Source organism: Chlamydotis macqueenii, chromosome 1, assembly GCF_036417535.1.
Source record: "Chlamydotis macqueenii isolate bChlMac1 chromosome 1, bChlMac1.mat, whole genome shotgun sequence".
Taxonomy (NCBI): Eukaryota; Metazoa; Chordata; class Aves; order Otidiformes; family Otididae; genus Chlamydotis; species Chlamydotis macqueenii.
The window spans coordinates 70639955-70652797 of NC_141556.1; the positions used below are offsets into that span (position 1 = coordinate 70639955).

At 39.9% G+C, this 12843-nt stretch overlaps 1 protein-coding gene across 1 annotated transcript; it reads left to right on the top strand.

Moving 5' to 3' along the window:
- The first annotated feature begins 3603 nt into the window (after positions 1 to 3603).
- On the top strand, positions 3604 to 11985 carry STRAP (serine/threonine kinase receptor associated protein). The gene is made up of 10 exons (XM_086756079.1): positions 3604 to 3831; positions 4928 to 5063; positions 5811 to 5892; positions 6140 to 6212; positions 6835 to 6931; positions 8382 to 8519; positions 9082 to 9218; positions 9956 to 10105; positions 10636 to 10701; positions 11028 to 11985. Exons 1-10 carry the CDS (start codon positions 3720 to 3722, stop codon positions 11087 to 11089), a joined length of 1053 nt encoding a protein of 350 aa, XP_086612205.1. The 5' UTR covers positions 3604 to 3719; the 3' UTR covers positions 11090 to 11985.
- Positions 11986 to 12843: the final 858 nt, after the last annotated feature.

A 12843-nucleotide genomic window follows, 5' to 3' on the forward strand; every position in this document is an offset into this window, starting at 1 on the left:
ATATTTAAATGAAGATGCTGCTAGGGAACTAAGAGGAGGGCGATGGCAGAGGAAATGTCAGAGTGTCAGAGAAGCTGCAGCGAGGGCCAAAGATTGTCAGGCTCCAACAGAGGGAAAAAAAACCCTCTGAACACGAGCAGAGCAAGCACGTCTGATAGAAATGATCGCATTAGGATGTTGCTCCTCAGCAAGAGTTCGCTGACAATGCCAGATCAGTTCAGCATCTCCTTTTGCTCCTGCTCTGTGTTTGTTTGGTCCCTTCCCTTCTCATCCTTGCTCTTGCTTCTGACTGAAACACTTCCTCCCGAGCACATTCCTCATTCCACTAGCAGTGGCTCCATGGCAAAGCGTTTCTCCTTCCCCAACCGCAAACATGCTGCATGGTAGTATTTCCGCTCCCCATGCTCAGTTTGATAAATGCTGCATTAGAAATTTCTAGTTGGAGTTGGGACAGAGATGCAGAATGTATCCCGGAATGTAGAAAGAAAAAAGTCTGAGACTGCTGCTAAACAAACTGGCTCACCGAATGCATCATCAATGCATGATATATCCTGAGCTGGGCATGGGACGAACTTTGGAGACTTTCCATTACTACTTTCTGTCTTGGTATTAAAGTTTTTATTTAAGAAAAAATGTAGATAGCTTTATTTTCAGTATTATTTTTGAATGTCTTTCTGCTTGTTTCCCAAAGATAATAAAGGTCCTCCTTGCTTCGCAGAACTGCAATTTAAGAAGCCATATTCTTCCAGGTCGTTTCCACTATTAAATCTACACTCTAACTGCCTAATTCTTATACTTCTTGTCCAGCCATGCGGCTGTATACTAGTACTGTACGTAAGAATGGAAACATCTTCAGTGCAGGAGGCAAAAATCTGTTAGTTTCTGGAAGCCACTGTCTGGTACAGTACAGGGGAGACAGCGAGTGGGAAATGAGGCCACACAGGCTGTGGCTGGGGCCAGCGGGAAGTGCCAGGCTCTAACCAGGAATCAATCAAGTACCTACTGCAGGACGCAGACACGGGCACCATGTGGGATCAGTGCTCATGCAATCACCTGCATGCTTATACTAAGTCCATCTATGAGCAGAGTTATAACTTTTATAAAACTGGGCAGTGGCTGACAACAATCAATCCACAGGCTTCTACCCAGTACAATTATTTTCCTCAGGACGAAACACAGCAGTTAGCAGCATGATGCCCAACATCTGCCCAGGTCCCACAGTAGGTATCGAAGTCCCTTTCGAAGGACCTGGCTTTACTGCCACCCAACATGTTCCTTACTAGACTTTTCATGTTCCTGCAGCATATGAAAAACTTAATTCATAATATTATTCTACAGTTCTGCTGGGCCTAGGAGGATGTTTAATAAAGTCTAGATTTTATAGGTTTCACATCTCCATGATTCTTTTTTTTTTCCTGATTTTCAGCTACCTACTAGCAAATTGGAAATACTTTTGCCTTTGTCTGCCTGTTACAGATTTTTTATCTTCCCAAGTGGATGCCATATTGTTGCTTTGTGCAGGTGGAAAATCAGGCTCCAACTAAACAGAAGACAAAACCAATCAAAGCTATGAATTAATTAAAAAATAAACTTCCCTAAACACAATCTTCCATTTCTTTCCATTCCTCAATACTGAAGTAGTAACTTAAATTTAATGCTAAGTTTTTATCTTTACTGATCCCTAGAGTTTTTTTCACTCAAGAAGTTTATAACATCAGTTATCAGATCAGAGTTTTAAAATGTAAAGCAAGCAGCACTGCCAACTAGGAGACGTAATTCTACATTTACATTAGGCTTTGAAAAAAAAAAGTAAATGTAAGTGATAAATCTTTTGTTTAGTCCTGTTTCAAATATAAACTTAGATAATGGACCTCCATCTGTCTTTCCACCGAGTCTCTGCCACATTCCTATAAATGTACCTTTTGGTGTGCAATGGCTTTATTGAGGACAAAACCAGATACATAGTCAGGAATAAAGAAACAAACCAAAAAGGAATAGGACAAATAGAGAACATCAATGTAAAGCTCAGAACACAAAAGACTAATATACCATGACATTCTGGAAACACTGCTATCATATAAAGTATAAAAACTGCATTTTACTTTTGCACTCTGAAGTTTCAGCCACTCAATAAAACTATTTTCTACATTAAGCTCTCAAAGTATTTCTAGAAATGGGATGAAATACAGAAAATTCTTCAATCACAAACAGTTTTATCAAGGGAAACACACATTTAAGGAATTCTCTTTAAGCATGACTTCTCATGTTACTTTAAAAGCTTTCAGAGACGCATTTTAATTCCCCGTTATTATAATCTGTAGCCTGAGACTTGCTAAATTCAGATATAGGTGCGTGTCAAAGCCCAGTGAGAGACTGGCATCACTGTTAGGAAAAAAAAAAGTCCAGAAAATCTTAAAGATACAGAGGTCTATATGGTAGTCTGTGGCTATGTGCAGGAAAACTGGAAGCGTCATCTACAGTGTTAGTACGCATGAAAATTTGTCATGAGATTACAAAATCATTAGGAGTTACTTTTGAGAACTCCGGGATGATATATGAAACACCAGAAGGTCAGAAACCGAAATACAGTGCCTATCCTTCAAAGAGAAGCTGTGGAAGAGTGAATTTACCTTAAACTTAAATTATCTCTTGATGAATTTGAATGTTTTTTCTAGTTCTAAGAATTGAAAAAGATTAGTAACCTTCAATCATTCTGATTTTTTAGTCTGTTGAAAGAAAAACATCACTTCCCTAATTTTTACGTAAGATTGTTGAATCATGTTTGAATGCCATCGTTAGACGCTTCTGAGGGCAAGTCTAGACACTACGACCATCACAGCTCCTCGCTCTTTTATGCAAACCCAGGTCGGTGCTGCGATGTATCCAAAGATCCTTACATCCCCTTCAGTCTGCCTTCGCACAGCCTCCTCGGCTGGAAATGCTTCTCAGATCCCACAGCAAGCCATGACGGGAGGCAGCCCTACAGGAAAAAAAAGAAAAACAACCACCTGTGCTTTCTTTTGCCAGGATTAAATTGCCGCTGGCTTAGGAGCCTGAAGAGAGCAGGCAAACACCTGCGGGGGCACAAAGGTGGGCGTGGGGAGGCGGCCAGAGCAAGGCACGGCCAGGTCAGCACTGCTATCAATTTATGTGAAACCTCAGCTACGCAAAAGCAAGTATAAGGCTGGGGCGTGCTGAACTGCTGTAGCAGACCTCCTAGTCAAAAGAAAGGCGCGCTGAGGAGCCTTGGACCCTATCCCGGGGTCAGCAAAGCACCGTTCACTCAGGACATGGGATGAGGGAGCCGAGAGCGCGGTTATCCCGCCCGCGGGGAAGGCCGCGGTGGCACACGCCGTTAAGCGGAGCTCAGTACAGCCAGCGGGCGGGCGCAGGCTGGGCTGGCGGCTCTCGCTCAGTTCGGCTCGACAGAGAGAGGGGCGGCGCAGCCCCTCGCTGGCGTTCCGAAAGCGGAAAGGCCACACCGGCCCCGCTCTCCTCGGCACAGACCTCGACAGGACTGCCTCTACCGGCACCCTGCCTTTGCGCCCAGCAGCGCTTCCGGCTGACGTAACTTCCGCTTCTAAGCGTTTCCGTGCCATCATTTCCTCCTCTCCCGCGGCTGCCGCGATCGGCGTTTCCTGCCCGGCCGGAGGCGACTCGTGTCATTTCTCAGGCTCCGTGCGCGCCCCCGCCGCCTCTCCGCGCCCCCGCCCGCCGCCATGGCCATGAGGCAGACCCCGCTGACGTGCTCCGGCCACACGCGGCCCGTGGTGGACCTGGCCTTCAGTGGCGTCACCCCCTACGGCTACTTCCTCATCAGCGCCTGCAAGGGTGAGCGGGAACGGGGCGGGGGGCGGCGGCGGTGCCCGTGCCGCCGGCCCCTTTGTTTTTAGCCCGCCCGGCGGGGATGCCCTCGCCCCCCGTGGGTGTGGGACGGGACCGGGCCGGGCCGGGCCGGGCCGCGGGTCGCCCTGGTTGGGGAGGGAGCCAGCGGCCGGTGCTCGCCGGGGCCGTTGTTGCCGGAGGGCCCTGCGCGTCCGGCGAAACGCTGGTACTTGTTGGGTGATACCGGCTTTGCGGCGTTGCCGAATGAAAAAGGGAGCTGACAGCTGATTTTCGTCGTGCTTAATTATCAAAGGCTGCATTCGCCTGCTCTGGATCCAAACGGGAGGCAGGAGAGGAAGCCTCGAAAAGATTTATTTCTAAAACTGCCCATTTGTACGGTCAGTACACCGAGGCTGTAGATTTTACAGTGAGCTCCCGTTTAACTAGGGCGGCTGCCTTGCTGGAGGTAGAAGGATGTTTGCTCCTTTCCCATGAGAACTCTCATCTCGTTATGTGAATAGCATTTTCCCTTCAAATACCTATACGTTAATCTTATGTATGTATTCTTAAGCTTAAAAGGACATTGTTCTCTGCCTTGGAGCGTTTCCAAGTCAGCTTTATGTCTTCTACTGTGAACAACTTTTTGGTAGCCTCCCATAAAAAATAATCACAGGAAAGGCTTTCTGTTTTGTTTTCACAGCATCTCTGTGTATGTTTCAAATGCATCTGATTACAAACACAAGACTTCATGAGTACTGTTAGTCTGCAAATATTATTCCAAAGTGAAAAAACAAACTTGTCCTGCCTGAGGAAAACTTGAGTAAAAATAAAACCTAAATGTAGTGCTCCTTGCTGTCTTCCTTCTACCTTAAGGTTCTACCTTTCTTCTTTACAAACCTAAAGAAAGCTTTTGTCTCATTTGCATTTTAATACCTATGCTGTAAGTACAGTGGCATATCTAAGTTCTTCAGCTAAACTCTTTTTACAAAGAATAGCTTCATAAAGTATGTGCTTTTTCCACATGCTGGTGCAAGGGAATATTTTTTTTTAAACAGCTTCCTTTGTTATCTGTTATCTGAATATTGGTTTTGTTTTTGTGAAGATGGTAAGCCTATGCTGCGTCAGGGTGACACGGGAGACTGGATTGGCACATTTCTAGGTCATAAAGGAGCAGTTTGGGGTGCCACTTTGAACACAGATGCCACTAAAGCAGCTACAGCAGCAGCAGACTTTACAGCGTAAGTGATTAACTGTCTTTTACGTCTGTATTTTGATTTTAGTCTCTTGTGCTCTTTGGTGACATATAGCTGTAGTAACTTATTGATTTGTTTGTTTCTCTTTAGTAATTGTTAGCTTATTTATGGCTAGGCAAATTAAAACCTAGACTTGAAGTTCTTGAAAGCAGCTACAGTTAATTCTGATGAACAACTATGCTTCTTGATGAATATACTTAATTACCATACCAGCTTCCTTGAGTAGCCTTTCTATGCAGCTCTAATCTCTGGCACTGTAGTTATAACACAGTTGAAAGAGTGATTCTTATTTCAGTTCTACCAGTTAGCTTCTTTTTATTGCAAGAAGACTCTTAGGAAAATTCTCCTGAATTGTTTCTTTGATTTTTTTGTTTGTGTTGTTTGCAACATATGTTATATTTGGCAAGTTGAATCCTGTTAGTTGAGGGCAATATCTATTAAGTTGCAGAGAAAACTGCAACTGTGTTTGTCTTAAAACTGAAATGCTAATTAGTCTGCAGTATCCTGAAGGAAAGGATAAGAAAATGGTGGGATAGTGGAAAAAAAAAAAAGAAAGCTTCAGGAAAAGCATAGAAAGCATTCTCATTGACTAACTGTGTTAGAACTTACAGGAATGTAGCATTTATGATAAAATGTTATGATGGTGTCAGGAGAGATTGCTTACGAAATACTCTGTTCAGGTTGATTTGTCCTGGTGCCACTAAAATATAAATGTTTTCTCTTGCTGTTTAGCAAAGTGTGGGATGCTGTGTCAGGTGATGAACTAATCACATTGGCTCACAAACACATTGTCAAAAGTGTGGATTTTACGCAGGTATGAAAAACCTTTATACCTTATTCACCAGAGAAGTAAGCTTTTGTTATTATTACTTTTTCCTTTACATGTGTATCTTAACTGGGAAATAATCTGACATACCACTTCTAGTTTTTAAGATGATGAGTTAAATGTACTGAGTGCGTTAGAGACTGTCTGAGAGAAAGAACTGTTATTTTAACACTCGCAGACAAAGACTGGTATTTTGATTCAAAATAGAGTTGACTCTTTATAACTTCTGTTTCAGGATAGCAATTATCTGTTAACAGGTGGACAAGATAAACTGTTGCGTATCTATGACTTGAGCAAGCCAGAAGCAGGTGAGTCTGGTTTTAGAACTGATTCTTGTTTTTTGAGGTTAAATAAAAGTTCTGAAATTAAGAGCTACTTTCTGTTATGAATGACAAAAGATAAAGTTGAAGGCTGTTTTACAAATGTAGTGTCTATAACCTTTTGCTATAGTAAGACAATCTATATGGTTTAAGTTTACACTTCTACAAGTGAATTAGAGTTCATCTGTAATGGGCTTCAAAGATAGTATGTTTCAGTTCAACGCAAACTCATTAGGAAAGGTCTAATTAATTAAAATTAAGTCATCTGAAAGAAAAAAGACTCTACACATTTAAGTGTGTTTAAATTCATGTTCATGTTGATACTGAGCTACTGATGATTGATACAAAAGCTAGAGAACCTTGATGTTAAACTAGTGAAGCTTTTTAAATTTAGGCAATCAGATACTCACTTTACATTTGTCCTGTTCCTGGAATAAGATCTACAAATAAAGTCATAAATGCTTAAAGTAGTTTTACAGTTTCTAGTAAATAGAAGTCCATATAGCTTAAGAAAGCTCCCAAACTGCTACATGAATGATTTATTTTTATTACATGTATTAAAATATTTGGCTTTATTTTAATGTATTAAAATATTTGGCTTTATTTTAAGAACCTGACGTTGTTAGTGGACATACTTCTGGCATTAAAAAGGCTTTATGGAGCAGCGATGACAAACAGATTCTTTCAGCTGATGATAAAACTGTCCGGTAAGAAAAAAGTAATTTTCAGTTTTCGAAGAAGCTCACTTTTATTTATTTATTTTCATAATCTGTGTGAGAAGATAGTTACTTTTTTTTGTAAAGGATATAAGTAACACATGTTTGATCCTAGACTGTTATAGCTGCATGCCTAATACAGTTCTCTTCTGCTGCTAGAGACAAAACTTCTCTAATAATTCTAATTTACCCCATAAACATGTCCTCCTGGACAAGAGGAGGTGGCCTCTGAGAACTCCGTAGTAGAATAAATGTATGCCTTTCATAATCCTAGAGCAGATGAATTTATAGATGAGGTCTTGTGAATAGACCTTGTACTGAGGTATTGCTGCCTCGTCTTAGAATCTTGTCTTCTGCAATCCAGTCTTGAAAGATGCACAAGGCATGGACTAGCCAGAGACTGGGATCAGTGACTGGGAAGAGTATCTGGGAACAGAGCACTGTTGATAGACATAGCCCTCTTTCTCTGCCATCCTGCTAAGTTGAGTAGGCTTTAGCGTTTTTTATAAGATGGCTCATCCAGTTACAGCTAAGTGTTTTGTTTACTTTATGTTCAATTGGTAGGGGGTGTGCTGAAACCTAGATGAACCTGGCCACTAGGGAGATTAATTGAAAAAGATCCTTCCTCAAACAGCTGCCTAGAAAAGATGAGCAATGTGCCTTACTGCTTCCTGAGCTTTCTGGCTGATATGACCAGTGTCGTCTCCTGCCAGGCTATCTCACCATTCTTATATTTATGGCACAAAGAAGAGAGAAATAGAATGGTCTTTTCTGCTTTGTGGAAGGAAGGATGAGAGAGTGAAGTCACTTGTGCAATTTCCCTGTAGTCTCCCTTTCAGCTCCAGCTCTTCAGTTTCATAGTGTTCAAGACAGGCAAGAGCCTAGTCTTATTTTGCTCGAACTGTAGAAATAGAAATGCATCAGTCAGCTAACAAACCAAGTTTCTTACTTGTCATAGCAAAATAATTTATTTTCTGTTTAAATACCTCTTGCACCCTCTAGATTGAAAACTATATTATCTTGAAATCTGTTCTTTGTATAAATTTGCATTAGTGCCTGTTTTCTTTGTGAGGTAAAAAGGCAGAATGAAATCTTCAAGCCTTCTAGAAAGCTCTGTTGCTCAGGAGACTTATAACAAGATTTTTAATCTCTGAGAGAATCCTTGAGTAGTTAAATAGTATGTGTACCATTTAATGTTGTTGCATTAAGCTTCAAAAGTAGCAGTATTTTAAAGTTAAGCATGCCTTCATTCTCACTTAGGTAAAGTTTTAAGATAAGAATGCCACTGAAAATCCTAAGTATCTGTGGAATAAAACCATGATCTTTGTTAGGTGGCTTTTTTAATCCAAATCTTGCCATGGATGGGAGGTGAAAATTGTTCGATTTGCTGAAGTAATCTGAGAGTCTTTTTTTTTTTTTTTCATTTTTGTTTCCCCTTAAGCCTCTGGGATCGGAGTACCATGACTGAAGTGAAGGCACTAAATGTTGCAATGTCAGTGAGCAGCATGGAGTATGTTCCAGAAGGACAGATACTTGTGATAACCTATGGGAAGACTATTGCTTTTCATAGTGCAGAAACGTGAGTCTAAAATACAGAATTTTCACAGGTTGTGTAATGGGCTTTGTTGTGATTAAAAACTGACTGTATGAGGCCAGAATCACCGAGTTGTCAGAACTGGCGTTAGTGGACATGTTTGCTTGCCATCTTGTCAGAGGTAGAGTGTGAAACAACTACTCTTTTCTAAAGTAGTGAACCCTAACTGTCTGTAAGATACTAGATTGTAAAGGTTCAGTGCCATTTTAATATTTCACACTAATTGTAATTGTGGTTAAATAAGTTTCAGTTCAGTGGTTTTCAGAGAATTAATTATTTATACATCTCTATGATGTTTTAAGAATGCAAGTTACACACTTGAACGTATTCCAGAAAGCAGTTCTGAATGTGTGAGCCTTTTGTTTTGCTTATTCTGAACTCGTTTCTAACTTGATGAGCGTGATTTACAAGTATTAAAACTTGTTTCAGAAACTGCATGTGGGTGTCTTCTCTTTTTCTTAAAAGCAGTTGTGATTAGGAGAATCACAGTTTCTTTGCTCTCAGGATTTTTTTTTTTAATGAACTTTAACAAATGTTTCCTCCTCAGTCTAGAGCAGATCAAATCATTTGAAGCACCTGCTACAATCAATTCTGCATCACTTCACCCTGCGAAAGAATGTTTGGTTGCAGGTGGTGAAGATTTTAAACTCTATAAGTACGACTATAATACAGGAGAAGAATTAGGTATGTTTGTCTTCTGTAATCAAAAAAGAGTTCTGAAATGGGTATTAGATTAATGAAATAGTGACTAATAAATGAAACTTGTGCTCAAATGAGGTCTTAGCATAGCATGCTGTGCAAGAGGATGAAAAGGTATATTATTGGTTAAGCATTTATTCCTATCTCAGTATACCGAACACTGTGCTCCTAGAACTAATTAAGCTTCCATTAAAGAGTTTTATGCAGCTATTTTTAAAAAGTTGTCATTCTGTATTGCTGCAATAGCATGCTGTGTGTTGAGTGTCATACTATAGCATTCATTAGATATGTCTGATGAGTTGCAGCTATTTGCGTTTATGAAAATGTGATATGTTTGTGTTCTTGTTAGCCAAATACATCTTTTAAAAAAAAGTGTATTTCGAAGTTTGTCCATTAATTCTGTCATCGTTTAAAATTGTATGTGTGTGGAGTGAGTGGTTGAAGGAACAGAGTGTGTGTACTCCATGCTACTGGCTTGTATTGTAGTTTTGCCTTGAATAAATAAGCATGTTTTCTTGCAGTTAATAAAACATTAACACCTTATGTAAATTTGAGATCACTGAGATTCAATAGAAGTTTTGTTTTACGTGAGAAGTTGAATACTGAACAAGTGGAAAGTGCCCCCATCAGTATTAATTGTTGTCTTCTGATTAGTTTTTACTAATTAATTTCAGTTGTTGACTGAAATTTGAAATTAATGTTCTTGATCTGTTATTTTATAGAATCTTACAAAGGACACTTTGGTCCAATTCACTGTGTGAGATTTAGCCCTGATGGAGAGTTATATGCAAGTGGGTCTGAGGATGGTACACTAAGGCTGTGGCAGACAACAGTAGGGAAAACCTATGGCCTTTGGAAGTGTGTAGTCCCTGGTAAGTGTGCTCTTGTTCCTGGTGAAACTTGGCTGCTTCATGTGCACTTTTCAAGTAATAAGTGAATTTCATACAGTAACTGTATTGTCTTCTGAGAGTCTCTATATCCATTCAAGTCCTTCAGATTTAAGATTTACTTTTGTAGCTGTCATTTAAGCAATTAACTTCAAACCTGTAATCGTATTGAATGTAGACACTTTGTGGATAGTTAAGCAAATAGTCTGATGTATTTTTACGTTATAGAACAACAAATAAGAAATACCACTTTTATAAATCCTAAGGATATAAAAATCTCTAGAAAGAAGTGTGAACGATAGGTTTATTTTATATTGTACTTCAGTTCTGTAAATTTGGGGGGGTGGGTAGGAAGTAATGTCTAGAGGACTTGCAAGTGAGTATCGATTAATGGAATTGCTTACCCAACTCTTTCTTCTCAACACTACATTAAGTCAAAATCTTTCTTTTGTTTCGGTTAAGGTGGGTAGGGGGAACTGAAGGTCCTGATTGTTTTTCCTCCTCTTCCCCTACAGAAGAGGAGAATGCAGAAGCAGCAAAAGCAAGGACCACCCTTCCAGGAACTGCAGAGGAGGAAATAGGTAAGGCACTGAACTGCCAGCTTCAAGTCAGCTAAGTGTTAAAAGACCAGTCAAGATAGGAGCATTCTTTAGTATGGAAGAGGTAGTTTTCCCCAGGTACCTTCTGGCATTTTTCACTCTTCACAAAAGATCTTTGAATGCGTTTTCCTGAAAATGACCATGTGGTAAGTGTCAGACTAGTGACTAGAGCTGTGCAGACTGAACAGATGGTGTAGAATAACTGGATCAGGTTAAATGGGGAAACAAACTGAACTGGTCTTTAAGCAATCCCTTTGGTTTATATATCTAAGGTGAAGTTAAATAATACCTTTTTTATTTAATTGCAGAAGATCTTGCCTCTGAAAACTCAGATTCAGTGTACAGCTCAACTCCTGAAGTTAAGGCCTGATTATTGCAACTGTTACGCAGCATATGGACATAAGAGACTAAATCAAGTGAACCGTGATGAACAGCAGCCTTCAGAGTGCGCTCTCTACCTGGGCAAAGATGGGCAGTAATTGGTGAGAATGCGGTGGAACTGGCTAGGTGTTGTCTGTAAGAGAACTGAGTATCCAGGGGGGGCGGGGGAAAAAAGATAAGTAGTAGAGTTTTGCTATCTTTTTAGCATAACTGCCTACTGTCTTTTCAAACAAGTGTGCAAGCCAAGATCCAGTCTCTCCAATTTCAGTTAGACTCATTGTAGTGTGTTTTCTTTATTATGGAGAAGAGATACAATGGCTTTTACTCTTTTTTTTTTTTTTTTTTTTTTTTTTTTCCTTGGAAGTTGGAAAACTTGGCTTTAGTTGAAAAGAAGGGATTATGTACTAAAAGTATTGGTTTGGGTTTTGTTTCATTGTATGCTGCTTCTGAATGTTTAACTGTTTTCAGTTGTCTAAATAAAATGCCTCTCAAAACTCGTATCTTACTGTCGAGCATTGAGTTCGTGGACTAGAAAAGCAACCAAGTTAATTATGCAATCCTTTCTAGCATCTTGGTTTTGTACTATACAGATGGAAAGCAGTAAGAACATTTTAGTTTTGTTACAGAGGGTGGCAAATTTTGATCTGTAAGCTCTGTGTCTTTTTCTTCTTTAAAGTTTGAATGTAAACCTTAGTCTCTCAAATCAAAACCAGTGAAAACTCCTAAAGTAAGCATGCTGCCTGAAATATTTGGTTGTACATGAAATCTCAGAGGTTGGCTATGAATCTGTGTAAAGCTTGGGTTTAGTCCTCCAGAGTGGATAAAAAAGTTACTCTTTCAAGGTTACAAATCCTACTTTCTTCATTAAAGAAAATATTGCCATTCTTCCACTTGTCACTTCCTTTAATGTTATGCTGAAAAATTTACATAATATACTCTGTATGGAAAGGAGATAAATTTTATACAGAGGTATATTTATTTATACACTTTTTTATTTTTTTCATAGTCACACTTGTCCTTACTCTTCTTTTGGATTTTTTTTTTTTTCTGGGAGTACAGTAATGCGATCATCTTAAAGGGCTGAAGTTAAGCATTTGAAAACGGGTATAAATTGAAACTTGGGCAATGGTCTGAACATAGGAAAATACTTTTCCATTGTGAAGGGCAGTCAAATGCTGGAACAGGTTGCCTGGAAAGGTTGTGAAGTCTTCATTCTTTAAGATACTTAAAACCCAATTGGATGTGGTCCTAAGGAACCTGCTGTAGCTGAGCCTGCTTGAGCAGGTGGTTGAACTGGGGTGGCTGACAGAGGTCCCTTCCAGCTTCATCTGCTGGGGAGCAGAAAGAAAGAAGGAAAACAAAGAATGATACCATGAATCATGGTTTCTTAATGCCATAGTAGTATGAAGGATATGTTATTTCACAGACTTCATCCCAGAATTAGTTTTGCAGCTATCTATTTGAATTTTAGCCTTAAAACAAGCACCTTGCAGTGCTAATTGTTTCAGCCTTATCATTAAATCCACTAAGGCTGATGAGCCTAGTATTTCAGCCTAGAGGCTGTTCATTTTACAAGCTGAAGGATGTGTTTAAAACAAGAAACTTGCACACCTCACCCCATGATGAAACTTCTTGCAGGCTGTGGTCTTTGTGCCGTATTTCAAGTAGGCTTCAAGTGTTTCCTAGAGACATATGGAATAGTGTCCTCAGATTTTGGAGCTATGAGCCTTTGCTGCTTTACAT

Bases quoted from the DNA above. Each gene is read 5' to 3' on its own strand.
- STRAP (XM_086756079.1), top strand. From the start codon at position 3,720: ATGGCCATGAGGCAGACCCCGCTGACGTGCTCCGGCCACACGCGGCCC. The intron at 6,932-8,381 runs GTAAGAAAAAAG...TTTCCCCTTAAG, and splicing joins GCTGATGATAAAACTGTCCG to CCTCTGGGATCGGAGTACCA. The intron at 10,702-11,027 runs GTAAGGCACTGA...ATTTAATTGCAG, and splicing joins AACTGCAGAGGAGGAAATAG to AAGATCTTGCCTCTGAAAAC.